This window comes from Equus przewalskii, chromosome 8 (genome assembly GCF_037783145.1).
Source record: "Equus przewalskii isolate Varuska chromosome 8, EquPr2, whole genome shotgun sequence".
NCBI lineage: Eukaryota > Metazoa > Chordata > Mammalia > Perissodactyla > Equidae > Equus > Equus przewalskii.
The window spans coordinates 13,235,696-13,256,437 of record NC_091838.1 but is presented as its reverse complement, the minus strand read 5'-3'; the positions used below and the strand labels follow the sequence as shown (position 1 = coordinate 13,256,437).

At 42.0% G+C, this 20,742-nt stretch overlaps 1 protein-coding gene across 4 annotated transcripts in view; it reads right to left on the bottom strand.

Moving 5' to 3' along the window:
- Positions 1-17,140: 17,140 nt before the first annotated feature.
- The window catches only part of C8H8orf89 (chromosome 8 C8orf89 homolog), a 46,691-nt gene continuing 43,089 nt past the window's right edge, over positions 17,141-20,742 (bottom strand). For all 4 annotated transcript variants that reach the window (XM_070631442.1, XM_070631445.1, XM_070631444.1 and 1 more), the window contains one exon: positions 17,141-19,522. In XM_070631442.1, the coding sequence (XP_070487543.1) occupies positions 19,377-19,522 (146 nt within the window). In that variant the 3' untranslated portion in view covers positions 17,141-19,376. The remainder of the gene's footprint in view (positions 19,523-20,742) is intronic.

The window sequence follows — 20,742 nt, the reverse complement described above, 5'->3', positions numbered from 1 at the left end:
CCTCAGTGCTTTCTTTCCCACTTTTATTGATACGAAGCTGGGTTTACAATATAACAGGAAGAGATTTGCTGGACATCCTTGTCGCAAACCTTCTTTATGGGGGTCCCCACCTTCCTCACCTCCCTGTACACATCTCATGCAAATTCTCACTATTCCGCCATAAGGACATACATGTTCATACCTCCAAGCCAGTGAATAAACTGCTTGTTTGACTTCAAATATCCTCTTTTCTCTTCTCTGCCCGGCAAAGCCTCCTCCAGAGGTTGTGAATCCCCTGTAAGTCTCACAAGCAGAATTAGCCCTCTCACTTCGGTGCTCACACCGAACCTCACACACACTTCCACTTCTGCGCTTGGATCTTAGCATTAGAATTGGTTGCTTATGGGTCTGTCTTGCCTTCAGTGAAGAACCAAAGGGACCATTCCTCTCTGCGTCCCTAATTTCTATGACAGTGCCTATCCAGCCACTTTCTATAACACAGCTGGTGGTAAATCACCCCTGGATGGAAGTAAATCGGCATTAATTAGGGGAAGCCATCCCTCCGAGATATTATGGGCCCACAACTTTGTCACTCCTGGAGGATACGGCACTCTTCCTTCAATAAAGATATTGGAGTTCATCTGCAGCACCTCACAAGCCAAATCATTCCGTCCTGCCCAGCCCCCCGCTGACCCCAGGCCTCCCCCTCGCCTGTGGTACTGCAATGACTTTGTTGTCTGTGCTTACAGAGTAAATATTCACACCTCCATAACAGTGCTTTTGGGGACAGTGAGTCTAAACCACACGCTGGGATGTGAGTCTACCAGTGTGACTCTTACCTCACATGACAAAGCCAGAGGCTATATATGTTGTTTGCTAAACAAATAGTGAAGATTAGTTAAGGTACAGCATCAAGACACAATTACACACATTTCTGTCCATTCTAGGCTATAAACTGCTTGAGAAGAGCTGCCTGTCTTTTCTATAATGCCACAGAGGGTCCCATGTCCTGGAGTGCAGCATGGTGGTGAAGAGCAAAGGCCTTGGCACAAGGCAGACATGGGTTCAAGTCTCAGTTCTGCCATCAAGTAGCCACGGGACCTCAAGAAAGTAACCTAATGTCTCTGAGCCTCATCGAAAAATGGGGATAATAACAACAATAATACCGGGCTCACTGGGCTATTGTGAGGGACAGATGAAACAATGTTTGTTAAATACTTTAGAGCAGTACCTGATGCAGATTGAGCAGACAACCATGGTGGTTACTAATCCATGCGTCCTCTCAATATATCCTGCTTTGGACCTAACCACATCGCACAGGTCTCCATGCAGATGTTACACTCCCTCTTAGCAACCTAACAACTCTCATGGTTTGCTGTTCTCAGGCTTCTCATACTACTTCCTTGACAACTAAGGGGGTGAAAGGGAAGAGACAGTGAGAGTTGCTGTTTTCAAGACAAGGCAGAATATAGCAAGGCACTCACTGATTGACGATTTCAAGTGCACCATTCATACGTGTCTTTCTTGCACCAGTGTTAAGCATTGGGCAATAAGACTGTGAGTAAAGAACAAAACATCGGAAAGGAGGAGAAAACCACTATGGAGCTGGTGAAGAGGGTTGTGGCAGGGAATCCTAGATTCTCTGCTGTTTTCTTGAACCAAAATAATAAGTACAAGAGTTGGATATGGGTGTCTTTTATTTGGAAAGTGAAGGGGAAGGGAAGGGGCCAGAGTAAAAGTTCATTTAAGAAAATACGTCTAAGCATTTTCTTATTATCTTTCAAAAACAGAGCTAGGGACCTACTCATTTTTCTAAGTTAAAAGTGTCAACTATCATCAGGTAATTTAAGAAATCAGAGCCACCACCCTGGCGGGACAGAGCTCAGGAATGCTCAGAAAAGCCTTTATGAACACACTTGAGCCACCAGCCTGTCTTAACATCAGCAATTATCAAAAGAGGACTCGAATTGGGTTCCCCTCGCTGCCCCGTGCCCCCCAGAGGAAAGCCAGGTCTTGGTGGAGTTCACCAGTGTCGTCCCCTCACTGCAGATTCTGTAATCCCATTCCTTAGTATGATCCAGAGAAGGTGTGGACGCACAGTGGTGGCCTGTGATTTTCTTTGTTCTCAGGAGCCTGCAAGCCTCCTTTCATCTTATTAAAATTATACCCTTTCTGCTAAGATTGAAAAGAAAACCAGGAATTGGTAATTGTATCCCACTCAACCCCTTCCAAATTGGGGGAAGGTGGCTGATGAGCCCTTCTTGGGTTACAGTACCGTTCATGTAGTGCTTCCATTTCCCACACCACCCTGACACAACAAGGGTTTTGCTCAACCCCTGAGAGGTGGGACCCCTTCTGAAGGATTAAAATAACATACTTAAACACTATGTGGCAGACACTGTGTTAAGAGCTTTACATACATTATTTTATTTAACTCTCCCTACCCCCAAGAAGTAGGTAATGTTATGATTTTTTTTATATCTCCATTTTTCAGATGACACTTGGGGAGGCAAAGAAACCCGACCACAGTTAAATAGCTATCAAGCTTTAGAGTGGTGATTTGATCCCAGGCAACCTGGCATCAGAGCCCATATGGCTAACCTGTATTCTAAGATGAATCTCATCCTGCTGGGTAAAGATAGTCACCATGTTGCTAAAAGCTGTAAGGTCCACAATACTCCACATTCACAATGGCTCTGAAAGCAATAGATGTAGCATTCAGCAGCCAACCAGCCATGTGGGGCTCCAGTCTGGCCCCCAAGGCCACCTCCCTGTTCTGTGGGTTGCATCTCAGAAGGGACTGGAAATCACTTCAGGCCATAGCCACACCCTTTTGGTCATCCCAGGGCACAGACAAGCAGGATTGTGGTGAACCTGCAAAGAAAGAGGACGGGGCAGTCCAAGTGTAGGGTTGGCAAATGTTCTCAGGCAACTTGGAAAACTACAGCTTTAACGAGTCTGTCTTAGAGAGGCAGTTACAAGGTTCAGCCATGGCAGAGCCATCACTGAAACAGCTGGTGGCGACTTGTCCAGACTTTTGACAGATCATCTTCCTCTCTGCCCTTCCTTCGCTTCCCCCTTCCCCTTGCTCCCCCTTCCTTCCCCTTCCTTCCCTTATCCACCCAAGTACCGCAGGACCGGGCCCACTACTCCTTCAGTGACCTCAGTGATCAGGCTGCTCCTGGGTCCAAGGGATCCTGAGAATTTCCACCCCAGAAATGGGCACAGAGACGTAGGGGACCCGATGCCCCTCCTCACACTGTGCTGCCAGCGGCTGACACTTTCCCATTCCTGTGTGTCAGGCTCTCAAGGACAGGGACTGTGCTCATTTTTCTTTGTATTTCCAGTGACTAACTTAGGGCCTGGTACATGCAAGATCAGTATGTATTGAAGCAAATTGATTAATTAGTAGTTTTTCTTATAGATTTCCTCATAACTGTATTTCACTTACTGGCTTCATACGCCCTTTATACCAGAAGCAAAGACTTAAAGATATTCAGTGCCCAGCCCCGTGGCTGAGTGGTTAAGTTCGCATGCTCTGCTTCAGAGGCCCAGGGTTTCACTGGTTCGGATCCTGGGCGCGGACATGGCACCACTCATCAGACCACGTTGAGGTAGCATCCCACATGCCACAACTAGAAGGACCCACAACTAAAATATACAACTATGTACTGGGGAGATCTGAGGAGAAAGAGCAGAAAAAAAAGAAAAGATTGGCACAGTTGTTGGCTCAGGTACCAATCATTAAAAAAAAAAAGAAATTCAGTGCCGTGTTTACATTAGTTTACAATATTTATGTCATCCTGTCATACAGCGATCCATGCTCACCCATCCACACTAGCGTGTAAAATTCTTGAAGGCAAGAACTGTATCCTACTTACCTTTAAATGTCCACTGCAGTGCCTTGCACGTGGTTGGCTCAATGGATGTTAAGTTGACTTGAGTTACCTCTATAAGCAGGAACTTTGTGCTTAGTTGGAACTGCTGACCCTAGGCCATCTACAACTTCCACTAAAGAATTCAGAAGTGGATTTCTCTCTAATCTCGCCACATTCTAATAAAGATTCCTTGAGCTACGATAGCTTTCACAGGAATCCAGGGGTCCAAACTACATTGTAACAGGAGTGTCTTTCGTTCCCCACTTGGGGGCTCCATTCCCAAAGCATAGGCTGGCCACATCTTGCCACTGCGTGTCGAGTTTTCATCTCAGTATCTGACTGGGACTTTAGTAGCCTTTAGCTCCTATCCAGTCTATATGGGTAACACCAGAGACACTACATTTCCCTGAGAGCTTGCAGCTTCTCTAAGACCAGTTTCCATCATTACTGAAGTCATGATAACTCTACTCTCTCTTCGAGCTGTGGGGTTGAGAGAGATGGATCTTCTGGTCCAACCACTCTTTTTAGGCACCGACAGAAGCGTCCCCAGCCCCAAATGTCTTGGGCCTTATGCTGACTCTCAGCCTGGTATCATGTTGGGGCTCAAGCATCTGATCCTCAGGACACAGAGACCCTACTTTTCTCCTTTCCCACCTTTTTGGGTCAGAGTCCTCCAACACGAAAGAACTTGCTCCTCTCCTCTTCTGCCACCGTAGAACCTGAGAGCCCATCAGTTAGAGTTTGGTGATAGAAGGGTCCCAATTATCAAAAAGGTCTGTCTGGTCTCCCTAGGGTTAAGAAGGACCTGACCTTAGTAAGAGAAAAACCTTCCACTCTCCCTGGGGAGTTAATTTCCCCTTCTCCTCACTATTGCCCAACCCTCCACCCCCACCCCAGCCCAGAAAAGGGGCCCTCTTGCCACAGCAGTGGAAACAAAACACAAGGCAGGCCTCTGCAGCTCCCTCCACTACTTAAGTTTTTGATGAGCTTTCCTACCACAGGTGCCATGTGGATCATTCTTTTTCCCCTTTGTACAAACTTCAGAATTTTTTGCCTATGTGTTGGAATTTCAAGAGTCAAGCTGAGGAAAGTAAAGAGAGAAGAAAGGAAGTCAGTCCTAAACAAAACACCAGGAGAACGCGAGATTGTTGATGAGAATGTACTTAATGCCACAGAACGATGCCCTTAAAAATGGTTAAGATGGGAAGTTTTACCACACACCTAAGGAAGACTGCACAAACAAGACCTGTAGTGGGTGGAAGGGATAGTTGTCAGAAATTGTTTCAAGTGTATGTGCCAGATCTTCTAATGTGTAAGTCAATTTGTGAATGTATTTAATCTGCTAAAATACATTTACATTAAATGAAATTGACTTGTCATGAACCAGAGCTATCTGTTGTTCCGTCTTTTTGTTGTTGCTGCCAAAACAACACTTTATAGGCATAGAATTTAAGTCTGTCACAGCTATCTCAGAAATCATCCATTTTAGGATAAGGTCCCTAATGGCATTATTTCACCAGGTCCAGTTTCTGGAAGATAAGTTTTTGGTCTCTCTTCATGTGCACATTATTTCAGATTTTACTCCAGTTAGTAGAGTTGCAGAAAAATTACAGACTGGTATCTCTTTAGTTTCAGATAAAAACATGGCACAAGCAAAACACTCAATGAATCAAAAGCATTCCTCTCCTCACATGCCCACTCGCTGTAGATACCAACTTGCATTCCAAGGAAAGGAAATTGTGCCGTAACTGTTAACTCATACATTTTCTGTGTTTGTCTGAACACTTTGGTGGAATCACAGGCACTGGTGGCAATTCCATACTTCTTTAAACACAGACATCCATCAAGGTACAGACCACAAGCATTTTGAAAGAGCCAAACATTAAGAGGCTACAGCTGCTCAAGGAATCACAAATATTTATTCTAAGCAGGCTGTAGTCGAGCTTTCTTCTGACTTGGGCTGTCTGCTGACATCAGTCATTTATTCAACACCCCAAACCCACTTAAAAAGGAGCCAGCTCTTTATAATTCCAATTGGCAGGCCTCCCTTATTTTCAAAGGAGAAAAATCCAGATAGAAAGACCAAAATGTTAAGCACTTGAAATTATATGGCTGTTTGTATGAGTCTACGATGGATCCAAAGGAGCTTTATGAAGTATCCCTGATGACAGGGTACTGCGGGGAGCTGCCTCTCAGTAACCGTGGGCACCAACGGAGCCACATGACTTGGGAACCTTTGTCATCTTCATCTATGAAACCATCCATATGTAACATCCCTGTGTAACTTCATCTGATGAAGATGAAATGATGTGAGTGAAAGGCTTCGTAATCCATAAATCACTGTACAGACGCTGGTTATTGTTAAAATTTTAAACTATGACTTAGGGTTCTACAATATTTCTATTTATTTTCTGAGATGAGGAAGCTAGACTTTCCCTCTCCTGAGTCTTCAGGCCCTAAATGAGGTGAGGAAAGAGGAATTAGGGACAATCCACTTTGTGTCCACAGCTCTAATCTAGTGGCCAATACAAATGGCCCACCAATTAAATGTCACTGGTGGATGAATCCAAGTGGGGTGAGCAGGGACCTGCTCATGAGCCAGGAATGCAGAAGAGCACTTCTTCAACTGGAAGGTCATTAGAGATGACATTCAAAGAGGATTGTTCTATGATGGAGAGAGCAGGGAGACGGGGATTCAGGCAAGCCCAGGTCCAAATCGCAGTTTGTCTATGAAATGGGGAAATAATCCCTTCACCTTGCTGGTCATAGTGAAGATTAGAAGTAATGCATGTAGGGCCAGCCACAGTGGCCTAATGGTTAAGCTTGGCATGCTCCACTTTGGCGGCCTGGGTTCAGTTCCCGGGCACGGACTTACACCACTCATCTATTCGTAGCCATGCTATGGTGGTGGCTCACATACAAAATAGAGGAAGGTTGGCAACAGATATTAACTCAGGGTGAATCTTCCTCAGAAAGAAAATAAATAAAATAATGCATGTAAAGTGTTTGTTTAGACTCCTAAGTCCACCAAAAAAATTACCACAAACCCAGTGGCTTAGAACAGCAGGAATTCATTCTCTCACAGTTCCAGAGGCCAGAAGACTGAAACAAAGGTGTCTGCAGGGCCACCCTCCTTCCAGAGGCCCTAGGGGAGAATTGCTCTTGGCCTCTTCAGCTTCTGGTGGCTCCAGGCCACCCTTGGCTTGTGGCCACACAACTCCAATCTCTGCTCCTATCCTCACAAGTTCTTCTCTTCTCCTGTCCCACTCTGTGTGTCTTTTGTAAGGATACTTGTCATGGGTTTAGGGCTCACCTGGATAATCCAGGACGATTTCATCTCAAGATCTTTAATTTAATGACAGCTGCAAAGACCCTTTTTCCAGATAAGGTCACATTCACAGTTTCCAGGGGGTAGGACATGGATATACCTTTATGGATGGGGTGGCCACCATTCAAACCACTGCAGCATTTAATATCTACCTGGCATAGAGCAGCCACTCAGTATTTGAGCCACTGCTCAATAATTAGCCACAAGAATAATAATTATTAGTAGTATTTTCAGCATGGAAGGACAGGGCTTTTCATCTCCCTCATCCCTTCCTTCCTTCCTGGCCTCACTCCTGGTGGGAAGGGAGCTTTACCTGAATAACACATCAAAGCAGTGCTTTGGGAGCGGTCACATTTACCAAGAGGGATGTGTGTTTGTCTTGCAGGTGTTCCGCCGTAAAAAATCTAAAAGACCAAGCCTACCTCTAAAGAGGAGGACTATTGACAAGCTGCCACCTTCTCGTCTTCTCAAGAAAAATAATCTCCAGAGCCTTGACCTCCCACTGCCAGGAGGGAGCCAAGACAGGGATGGGGCGGAGGCAGGCTACAGGGTTTGCAAACAAAGAGAGAGGAGATCAAGGGAGGAGACAGGCATTGCTGGATGCCCAATTCAAGCCGACTGTATGGGAAAAAGAAAAAATACTTCCCACCATCATTTGACTCCATGCATGTTCATTATCAGATGCTGGTAAGTGTTATTTAGGTGATGGACTTAGACTGCACACCCCTGCATCATCTCCATCCAATCCAATTCCTTCACTTCAAAGGTTTCCCGCTCTCTCCTTTCCCCTCCCTACATCTCACGGAGTTTTCAGGCTGCATGGCATATTCAAGCTGCCCTCCTCAAGTCCACTTGTTCAAATGCCGCTGGAAGGAAGACCCGGGCCTCCCTCTGATCCCTGTGTTGGAGACCTCAGCTGGAAGGAAACAAACAACAGGGCTTGGTGGGCCTGGAGGCAAGATCAAAGGGCCTGTGAATTCTGTGGGGTTTTGTTGACTTCTTGCTTTATATTCCCTTGGGCTTTATATTACCCTCCATGCCTCCTTTCCCCTCAGTCCCTCCAATCCTTCTACCTGGGACCATTTTGTTCAACTTTGCCCCAGAGCTTTGGGTTCAATCCTCACATCAGGGACCCACCCAAAAACTCAGTCCCATCCCCAGACTCTAGGTCAGCCTCAGTCTTGGTCAGTAGAAAAATCTGGACGGCAGGGCAGAGCGGCATCTCGCCCTTTGCCCCTGGTTCTAATCCCTGGGCTCTTTTTAACTTGTGGTCTTGCTAGCTGCTCTCCATTTGCTTCTCCCAAATCCTCTGTTTACCCTGCTCTGTGACCCCGGAAGCTGACTCCCGTGGAATGCCTCACCCAGGCTCCATTACCAACTGGGGTTGGCCAATGCAGGGCACTGGCAGGAGGTGGAGAGTGGGGCTAAAAGGAGGCTAGGGACTTATCTGCCCCATGGTGCACCTTCTGGCACCCCTCATAACTACAGCTCCAACCAGGCCCTTGTTCTTCCACAGCTCCTGCTCCCACTGGACTCAGGTGATACTATTTTCCTCCCTCACCCCTTCAGCCCTAAGGGTGGTCACAGCCTTCCACTGCTGGTAGTTTCTGGGTACCTCGCGATCTTGTCTGCTTCCTTGACCTTGCCTGTGAAGTCTCTTCACATGAAGTGTTTCCCAGCAGGACCTTTAACAATGCATGGTCAAGCCGTCTTCTTCCTCAACTCTTGGGTGCTTGTCTTCATTCTTTACCCGACACTTTGGTTCTCTGGGAGAGGAGTAGTGGATACTGTAGAGTGCCACCCAGATCTCCCTTTTAGGACTGCAGTACTTGTTCCTCAGTTGCTGAGGGGTATTCGTGGCTGACAGTGCTCACAGCTAAGTCCGTCTTCAGGAATTTCCCTCAGGAGAAGAGAGCCACCTTGCCCAGGGTCACACCCTTCCCCAAACGCAGTTCACATCCAGAGATCCAGTGACTTATCCGTGGGGAGACAGGCAGAGTTTATAAAGGTGAAATCTCCTTGCTTCAGGCTTGGACAACCCTGAAGGGCTTTTCTAGCTCCACAGCTCCCTGCAGGATTGGCTGAAACTTTCGTTAAGAATGCACTGCTGTTCAGCTCCTCTGCCCATTCATTCTTCCTGCTCTCCCTCATAGGTGCTGTTCCTGACAGCACTCCGCAGGAACCTTTCTGTGCACATGGATCTGTCTCAGTGTCTGTTTCCCAGGAACCCCTGCTGAGACAATGGGCTCCTGATACAGACCAGGAAATGGTCTCTCAACTATATGCTGCTAGCTTTTGAAGACAGTGCCTGCCAGACTACACCTAATTTCCTTCTGTCGGGTCTTAACCAAAGCCTGCCACTTACCTGTCTGGATCTCCCACCTGTTCCCCACTCCTCAGAAATTCCATTAGTTGGTACTGTCTCCCTCTTGTTGACTAGAGAGTCCAGTGTCTCTGCTCTGAACCATCTCAACTGACCTCTAGCTCTGACATTCTTTGTCGCAAAATAATAAAGATGCTTCTCAGTTCACGCCATGTGCTGGGCACTGTGCCAGGCACTAGGGACAAAGAAACAAATAAGAAGTAATTTCTTCTTTTAAGGGTTCAAATCTCAGACATGCCACTTGATTAGCTGTATGACTTCGTTAAGGAGACTGAGAAGAAGTGGCTAGCTCTAGGAGGCCTCCTCAAAGAGATGGGAAAGACCAAGTATGTCAAGTGCTCCTTGATAGGTCAAATAAGTTAAGGATTGAGAATTTTCATTGGCTGTGGCTACTTGGAGGTTACCAGAAACCGTGACAAGAGCTATTTTAGCAGAGTGAGGACAACAGTCTAATTAGAGTGGGTTTAGGAGAGAAAGGGGGTCAAGGATGTGGAGACTGAGTGTAGATTACTCTTGAAAGGAGTTTCGCTGTAAAAGCAAACAAAGAAATGGAATGGCGGGTCACAAGAGGTTTGTTGGTATGTTTGTTTAGGACAGGAGAATTTGCAGCAAGTTTTCACACTGGTGGAGTGATCAAGTCAAGAGGGCAAATGTTGATGCTTTGGGGATACAGCTGCTGGAGGGAGAGGAGACATAGATGAATCTGGTGCACAAGTGAGGGGGCTGCTCTTAGGAGAATGGATAGCAAATGCAGGCAGAGTACGGAGGCAAGTAGGTTCGTAGGTTTACAGGTGATCAAATGGAAATTCTCGTCTGATTGCTTCTATTTTCCCAGAGAAATAAGGAGAAAGGTCATAAGCTAAGAGTGAGAAGTTTGGGAAAGATACTAATGACTTGAAGAGAAAGGAGAAGGTGTGTAGCAGTCACCCATGGAATGGAGTGGGAACGTATTGACTGGAGATTGTAAAGTTGAGTTGTTGGAACGATTCAATGAGATGGCAGAAGAAAAGCATTTAGCACAATGCCCTGTACATAGTGAACACATAAAAAAATTAGTTGTTTTTTCGCTGGGAAAGATTCACCTTGTTACCAATTTTCATCTCATTTCTTTTTCTTCTTCTCCCCAGTGCCCCAGTACATAGTTGCATATTCTAGTTGTAGATCCTTCTAGTTATTCCATGTGACCCACTGCCACAGCATGGCTACTGACAGATAAGTGGTGTGGTTCTGCACCTGGGAACCAAACCCAGGCCGCTGAAGCAGAGCATGCTGAACTTTAATCACCAGGCCAGCAGGGCTGGCTCAAAAAATTAGCTATTATTAAGCCAATCTGGTGATGGCCATGATGTGCCTAAACAAAGTGCTCTGAGAACATGGAGGAAGCACCCGACCCAGGAGAACTGTGGAATGTCCCCAGAGGCACTGCATTAAGAGCTGGTCTTAAGGAGGGGAGGAGGAACAATGGCACAACTACTTAAAGAACACTCTGTGCTCAGCCTAGCGCTGTTCCTGAGAACCAACTAGCTGGTGGCCTGTTTTAGTAAATAAAATTTTATTGGAACATAGTGATGCCCATCTGTTTACAGATTGCCTATAACTGCTTTCACGCTACAATGTCAGAACTAAGTAGTTGCAATAGAAACTGTATGGCCTGTAAAGCCTAAAATATTTACTATGCAGCCTTTTACCAAAAACAAAGTTTGCTGATCCATGGGCATAGAATTAGACAAAGAATGTTTGTAAACCTAAGAAAACAAATTGGAGACACAGATAATATCATTACAGAATGAACGAATTAGAAACAACAAGCAAGAAAAGAGATGCTGCTGGAAAGAGAATTGCTGACCTAGAAGAAACTGCTAAAATCATCAATAGCCAATGCAGCCAAGGGAGAAAAAAAAAATCCCACAGATTAAAGCAATCAGAAAGAAAACAGAAAAGATTGGCAAATCTTATTCTCCACCTCTCCAAATATTTAAAACAGATGAAGATGATCTCAAGGATATTTGGTGCTCCTGAAGTAGAGATCTAAAACATATGGGACAAACATTAAAGATATAATAAAAGAAAATTTCCCCATAATGCAGAAAGAATTGAATCTGCAGCCTTGAAAGAACATACCATGTTTGAGGAAATTTTGATCTAGGACAACCCACAGTGAATCAGATTCTTATTCAGCTTCAAGAATCGAGAAAATCTTTGGATATCCCAGGAGAAATTGCAAATAATCCATGAGGGATAAAAAATTGTGAAGAATCAGATTTCTCCATGGCAAGAATCAATGCCAGGATACAATAGAATAATGTCCATACGGCTCTGAAGGGAAGAAAAATGGTTATTTTAATCTCTTAATATTCTTCATAATCTCTCAACTTTAGAGCAGCAGTTCTCAGACCTAGCTGCACATTACGATCCCTTTAAAAAATTATCCATCTTCATGGAACACTTCCTAACACATTCTATGAGGCCAACATCATGCTGATACCAAAACCTGACAAGGACACCACAAAAAAAGAGAACTACAGGCCAATATCACTGAGGAACATAGATGCAAAAATTCTAAACAAAATTTTGGCAACCAGAATTCAGCAATTCATCAAAAGAATCATACATCAGGATCAGGTGGGATTCATACCAGGGACACAGGGATGGTTCAACATCCGCAAATCAATCAATGTGATACACCACATCAACAAACTGAGGAATAAAAACCACATGATCATCTCAATAGATGCAGAGAAGGCATTTGACAAGATCCAACAGCCATTTATGATAAAAACTCTGAACAAAATGGGCACAGAAGGAAACTACCTCAACATAATAAAGGCCATATACGACAAACCCATGGCCAACATCATACTCAATGGGCAAAAACTGAACCCCATCCCCCTGAAAACAGGAACAAGACAAGGATGCCCTCTATCACCACTCTTATTTAACATAGTACTGGAGGTCCTGGCCAGAGCAATCAGGCAAGAAAAAGGAATAAAAGGAATCCAAATAGGGAAGGAAGAAGTGAAACTCTCGCTGTTTGCAGACGACATGATCTTATATATAGAAAACCCCAAAGAATCCATTGGAAAACTGTTAGAAGTAATCAACAACTACAGCAAAGTTGCAGGGTATAAAATCAATTTGCATAAATCAGTAGCATTTCTATACTCCAGTAATGAACCACAGAAAAAGAACTCAAGAATACAATACCATTCACAATCGCAACAAAAAGAATAAAATACCTTGGGGTAAATTTAACTAAGGAAGTGAAGGACTTATATAATGAAAATTACAAGGCCTTTCTGAGAGAATTGGATGATGACATAAGGAGATGGAAAGACATTCCATGTACATGAATTGGAAGAATAAACATAGTTAAAATGTCTATTCTACCTAAAGCAATCTACAGATTCAACGCCATCCCAATCAGAATCCCAATGACATTATTTACAGAATTAGAACAAAGAATCCTAAAATTCATATGGGGCAACAAAAGACCCCGAATTGCTAAAGCAATCCTGAGAAAAAAGAACAAAACGGGAGGCATCACAATCCCTGACTTCAAAACATACTACAAAGCTACAGTAATCAAAACAGCATGGTACTGGTACAAAAACAGGTGCACAGATCAATGGAACAAAATTGAAAGCCCAGAAATAAAACCACACATCTATGGACAGCTTATCTTTGACAAAGGAGCTGAGGGCATACAATGGAGAAAAGAAAGTCTTTTCAACAAATGGTGCTGGGAAAACTGGAAAGCCACATGTAAAAGAATGAAAATTGACCATTCTTTTTCACCATTCACCAAAATAAACTCAAAATGGATTAAAGACCTAAAGGCGAGACCTGAAACCATAAGGCTTCTGGAAGAAAACGTAGGCAGTACACTCTTTGACATCAGTATTAAAAGGATCTTTTCGGACACCATGCCTTCTCAGAGAAGGGAAACAATAGAAAGAATAAACAAATGGGACTTCATCAGATTAAAGAGTTTCTTCAAGGCAAATGAAAACAGGATTAAAACAAAAAAACAACCCACTAACTGGGAAAAAATATTTGCAAGTCATATATCTGACAAAGGCTTAATATCCTTAATATATAAAGAACTCTCACAACTCAATCACAAAACATCAAACAACCCAATCAAAAAATGGGCTGGAGACATGAACAGACATTTCTCCAAAGAAGATATACTGATGGCCAATAGGCACATGAAAAGATGCTCATCATCGCTGATCATCAGGGAAATGCAAATCAAAACTACACTAAGATATCACCTTACACCCGTTAGAATGACAAAAATATCTAAAACTAATAGCAACAAATGTTGGAGAGGTTGGGGAGAAAAAGGAACCCTCATACACTGCTGGTGGGAATGCAAACTAGTGCAGCCACTATGGAAAACAGTATGGAGATTCCTCAAAAAACTAAAAATAGAACTACCATACGATCCAGACATCCCACTACTGGGTATCTATCCAAAGAGCCTGAAGTCAGCAATCCCAAAAGTCCTGTGTACCCCAATGTTTATTGCAGCACTGTTTACAATAGCCAAGACGTGGAAGCAACCTAAGTGCCCATCAACAGACGAATGGATAAAGAAGATGTGGTACCTATATACAATGGAATACTACTCAGCTGCAAAACAGAACAAAATCATTCCATTTGCAATAACATGGATGGACCTTGAGAGAATTATGTTAAGTGAAATAAGCCAGCAAGAGAAAGATAATCTGTGTATGACTCCACTCATATGAGGAATTTAAAACTATGGACCAAGAACAGTTTAGTGGATACCAGGGGAAAGGTGGGGTGGGGGGGTGGGCACAAAGGGTGAAGTGGTGCACCTACAACATGACTGACAAACATTAATGTACAATTGAAATTTCACAAGATTGTAACCTATCAATAACTCAATAAAAAAAAAAAAAATTACCCATCTTCAGAACCCACCCCAAACCAGCTAGATCAGAATCTCTGGGACTAGAGCCTGGACAACGGTAGTTCTCAAAAATTCACCAGGCGACTCTAACTGCAGGTGATTCTAAGGCAGGCTACTCAAGGTGTGGTCTGTGGATCAGCAGCATCAGCATCACCAGGGGCTGGTTAGAAATGCAAATTCTCAAATCCCACCCCAGACCTATAGCAATCTGTATTTTAACAAGCTCTCCAGGAAATTTAGATGCCCGCTTAAGTTTCAAAAGGCTTGCAGAAGAAACTCTTTCTTTTTTTTTTTTACGTTTTTTTCACTTCATTGCTATAAAGACTTGCTGGTTCTTTCAAAGGGTTAATTATCTTTTGCAGTTGACATGGTCCCTTAGGAGACTGAGGAATAACCCTGTATAAGTGTGAGTGAGTGAAACACAGGCCAAACCCAGTGGAGAATGCCATTCCAGTCCCAGGGACTCTGGCTACGTCTCATGTGTAAGTTTCCTCTGCAACAAACACAGTGTCTGGACACTTTTTTGTTAATTCATCTTTAGAAGATTTCAGGTAGGTTTTTCTAAGTTGACAAATACTTTAGATCAGAACCAGAAGTTCCTTGCGTAAGAATCTTTTAGGAAAGAATATCTCCTTTAGGAAAGAAGATCAAGATCCAGATTTAGAGATAAATCTAAAGATGGATCTAACTATAGATTTATAAAATATAATATTTTTAAAGTAACAGCATTTGGATTTTAGCAATGTCTTCAGTTTTAAGTTTTTTTTCCTTAAATCTGAGTAAAATTAAGTTGACTAACTTTATTTAAAGACAGCATGCATAGAATGATCCCATTATAATAAACGTATTTCTGGGTCTATCTGTATACAGGCAGAGAATGATGTTCACCTGATATTATTTATGAGTGGTGACATTTGAGGTACTTTCTTAAACTTTCTTTTTGTGCTTTTCTACATTGCTGAAATTCCTAAAAATGTACATTATTTTTCCAAAAATACTAAAGTGATTTTTCTAGGGAAAAAAAAAACCCCATTCAATTCATTAATTTGACCAGGATGATCAGGATCTGTGTATCAATTCATGCCAACCAAATTCATAGACACTGTGAATCAGAATCGCAATACATTAGCTAACACACCCATTCCTAGATCTGAGACATGTCATCCCGAGAAAGCATCTACTTTTTGGTGACTGTATTAACTCAGGAGTCTAAACTACATATTAGAAAGTTGCCTGATGAGCACAGAGTTAGAGATAAGGCAGTAGAGTCTTCTTAGGAAATTTCTTTGAAACTATCACTGACTAATGATTTGTCTTTCACTGAAGTAATTATTCTTTGTAAAGAACTGTTTTCTCACCCTAAAATCAGGACTCCATCTTCCCATCCTAAATATTTATCATAAGGTACAGTTCCCAAGATTATGACTGATTGCTTACGCCACAGGAATTTCCAAATCCCAAATGCGAAAGTGTCATTTCTGGCAAGATTGTCTTCAACACTAAACATAAATGTAACATCCACGGTAGCTACTATATCAGAACTTGACATCTCATCCTTATCTCTCAATGTAGGGTTTATCTTAGTTGGGGGTGATCTGAGCCTTCTATCTATTAAATACATGCTGGTTTTTCTAAAAAGTTCACGAGAAACAAAAAGAGTAAATGCAATGTAAGGAAGTAGAGCCTGGGTTTGTTTTTCTTAAGATTTAATGAAAAACGCAAGTTAAATTAAATTCAGGGGCCGGCCGGTGGTGTAGCGGTTAAGTTTGCACACTCCACGTTGGTGGCCCAGGGTTTGCAGGTTCGGATCCCAGGTGCAGACCTATGCATTGCTTACCAAGCCATGCTGTGGCAGGCGACCCACATATTAAGTAGAGGAAGATGGGCATGGATGTTAGCTCAGGGCTAATCTTCCTCAAAAAAAAATTAAAAGTTAAAAAAATATAGAAAAAAATTAAATTCAATCCAAGGCTAAAAAGGTGATTAATTATTGTCAGCATATTTCGTTTATTAAAAAGAAATAAACATTGGACTCCTTTCTTGAGTTGGCTTGAGCTGAACTCTTTCACAGGGCAGATGGGAAGAGGGGGTCTTTCCACTTTAGCAGTATAAATCCTCCAAGATGTGTTAGTCTCATAACTTAGGAACTCAACTCAATATTAGGAGACATTTTTCTGTGTACAAGTACTATCTTCCTTTAAATTTTAAGTAACTAAACCATAATGTGCCAACTAAGTTTAAGTTTTAAAAAAAATATTATTCAGTTAAGTTTATGTATACGGGCCTTGAATCCTAGTAGGTCAGAATTCTAGTTCTCCTCTTGTCTAGCTAGAGACCCTTCATTTATAAAACAGAAATATCACTGACCTACTTTTTAGGGTTTTCTTGAGGTTTACAAATAATGTTAAATGTTTAGAATACATAGGAGGAGCTCAATAAATGAAATCCATTTGACAATCAAAGGTGTTTAGAAGTGCTCATCCAAAAAAGAGTTCATAAAATTGTTGTCTGAGAGTACTTTTTCTCCTGTTTCCCATCTCTTAAATCATTAACCACACTTGGAGTGGGTGGGTGATCAGAAGACAGACAAGGTACAGGCAATATCTAAATCATTCTCAAGCAAAATTCAGATGTAAGCACAAACATATCCATTTAAGTTTATTTATCCCCCTAGGAACTAATGCATCATGATAATTCATACAAACACATATTAACATTGCATTCTATACATTAATATAAAGCATGCAAGGACAGAGAATATGTTTATTCTCTTACATCTGTGATGGTTTCTTTTCTTCTTTCTCCTATTTTTGTCTTCTTCCTATTTCCTCCCATTCCTTATAAATTTGGGCTTCCTTCTCTCTCCACTTTGTTATCGGAGAAAACAGAGAATTTGCTATGAAAATGTTTCTCAAAGTTCTAACTCTAGGCAGTGTCATTTTCCCGGAACTACCTACCTACTTTTCAACTACCTGTTTGGCATCTCTATGTGGCAGTTCTGATGGCACCTAAAATTGAATACACCCGAGCTTGCACTCATCCTCTTATTCCCCAAACCTAGCATCGCCCCCTGAGAACCTTATGTCTAAAGGCGGAAATGAGCCGGTTTTGATTCTTTCTCTCCCGATACCCTATGTCTAAGCAGTTGACCTTAAGTCCTTTGCCTTGATGGCCTCATGTTTTAGTCTCTCCTTCCTATGCCTGTCTCTATCTTTCCACTGAGAGATTCTTATCTCAATTTTTATAAAAACCTCCTAAGTGCTTTCCCTACCTCCAGTCTCCTCCCATTACAATCCAGCCTACAAATTATACCCGGATGAATCTTCCTAAAAGCAGTAATTTAATTTCATTCTCAAAAATCTCCCACTGTGAAACAGAGGAAGTACAAACTCTTGCTTGGCATCTGCGATTCTCGACCAGCTATCATCAACTTATCTTTTGAGCCCTATTGCCCTCAATTCCTTTGACCCTGAGTTTGCACAAAAGAATGGCTCCACAAAGCCAGATCTAGATTTTGCATATAATTTTCTTTGGCCTACACACTGGCTTTATAAATTTTAAATCACTTATTTTGAATTAATTGTTCCCATTTATACATTGGAAGGTTTAACATAAAAATCCAGAGTCTGGCTTCTCATGAAAAGTTAGAATATTTGGCACCTTTGGGCCCACATTCCTGCATGACACAAAGGGCTGAAGGGAGGCAGTGAGTGCCCTTTTAAATGGAGACACATGCTCCAGTTCACCTTCATCTGATTCGTGTCACTCAATCTGGTCCTGGCATGGTGCCTGTAGGCCTGTGAATTTATGACTCTTGCACTATACTCCCTAGTACTCCAGCCAAGTGCACCATTCCCAAATGCATAGTGTATCTTTGCTTATATTATTCCATGTTTCAAGAAATGCCCTCTCCCTCTATCTTTCCTGTCTTTAAAGCCCATTTTAAACACTACATCTTCTATGAGGCTTTCTCTGACCCCCTGGATGTTGCTGCCCTGTTTTTGAACCTCTATAACACTCTGGTTCTGCTATGACCCGTATCCCACTCTCCACTGGATCACAGCCATTGGTATCCTTGATTCTCCCCGTTTCTCAGGGACGTGTATAGACAAATACTTCTCCCCCACCCCTCAGGCTTTCCTGAAGAAAGGTTTTCCTCTTAACTGAGACCTTCCTTCTCCTCCCCACAGAGATGGAGTGAGTCTCTCCCCACCTACTTTCCCCTCCTGGATCTGCCTGTCTACACGGTGGAGATGCCTTGCTCTGCTTGGCAGTAAAGGTCTTGGTTCGGCAGGTGAGCCTGAGGTTGTTGGCATTACCTGGGCGTGTACATTTGCCCAAGTGGAAAGTTCAGGATGAGGAGGCCACAGTTGCCACACATTGAACCAGGACTTCCCTTCCAGGTTTTATCAGTAAACAAAGCTAAGAGTCTCATCTGCTTGAATACTTATCTCACGACTGTTTTCAAACTCAAACAGGGAGAAGGAGGGGTTCAAGTTAGGGCGCCTTCTAACCCCAACAATAAGAACTCACTTTTTCTGGAATCTTCTGCAGCTCCTAGCAAAGCTCATGGTACAGACAGGCACTCAAAAAACATTTATCAAATTGAATAAAAAAATATAATCAATGTGCATAAAATTCATGGAATCTAATTTTTCTTATGCTTATGTCCTCGTAAACTATAACTTAAATGTCTCTTTATAATGTTAACAAAATGCAAATTATTCTGTAACATAAAATATTTATTTCCTATTTACATTTCCATTTGTATGTAAATCATTGCACATCATATCACATATCAAGAAAAAAAGAAAAAAATATATAAACCTTAAAAGTCAGCGAAGAAAGCATCACAGCGTATGATATTAGTCAGCAGTCTCGCTCGCGTTTCTTGCCCTTTTTTGATTTTCTGCCTGTTTCTTGACGGATGGTGTCATACTCCAATATGGCCATTTTGGAAAGCCTCTGTAAGTACTGAGATGACGCTCCAGGGAGAGGATCGCTGAAGCCAGAATCTGTGAAGGAGAAAAAGTCAGCTATTAAAATTAAATTAAGCACACATGAATAATTTTCTCTAATACATTGCAAACAAAATATCTGTTCCTCAAGTGAACATTAAACACTACTAGCTCTTCATAGAACACATTCTCTGAAGTAGAAATGCCACTATTTACTTTCCAAAGTGACTGTGACAGCAAGCCTGCTAAACAAATATTTAACTACAAAAAAACCTGTAATGCTTGTATTTAATTATATAAAACTAAATCTGTGTCTGTAATGTGCTTCTTAAGACATGGGATGGCTGTGGAATTTATTCCAAAGGAAAAGGCGCAGTCTCCATAACTAATTAACTTGTTTCATACTTTATGTGCTGATCAAGTAATTTTCTCCAAAGAAAGCCATTTCTCATAAATGCTAAGTGAAATAAAACAGTAAAATTGTAAAGTGAAATAAGTCATTCACTAACTGAACAAGCACTAATCAAGCTTGTGCTATAGAGTGGTGGCAATAGTAACAGGGGACACGTACTGAATGGCCTCTCTCTGTCAAGTCCCTTTCGTCTATTTTATCCACACAACACTATGAAGTAAGTAACTAGTACTATCTGGGATTACAGATTTAAAACAGATTTATCAAAAAAAGGCTAAAAAACTTGCCTGAGGGCAAAGACCCAGTAACTGTTAGAGGCAGGATTTGAACCCAGATTCATCAAATTCAAAGTTCCCCTGTAATCACTACATATTGCCCTAAATATGTAAATATGTATAAATACTTCTATTTAGAAATATACAATATATATACAATATATTATTATTTGAAAATAATAAAACGATCCATATTGCTTTAAAATACTATTATTTAACTTTGAACAGTTTCAAATGTCAAAAAAGCTGTCTTCAGTTCTCCAATGTGGTTGTTATATTTTTTATTATTGTCATTGTTGTTTTGGTTATGGTTGTTATTGTTTTGTTTGAATGTATAATATGAGTGAAGTTCAGAGAGAGTAGAGGGAAAGAATATGATCAGGATTCCTGTTCTTAGCAGTACAATGGACTTGACACTTAGAAAGACCCTCTAGCTGCAGATTAACTAGATTCTAGGCATTAAGCAAACCTCAAAAAAACTTCAAGAATTGGTATCACACAGAGTAATGCAATTAAGTTGGAAGTTTTTAACAATAAGATAAACAAAAAATATTTAGAAATTTTTACATTCTAAATTATTCATCAGTCAA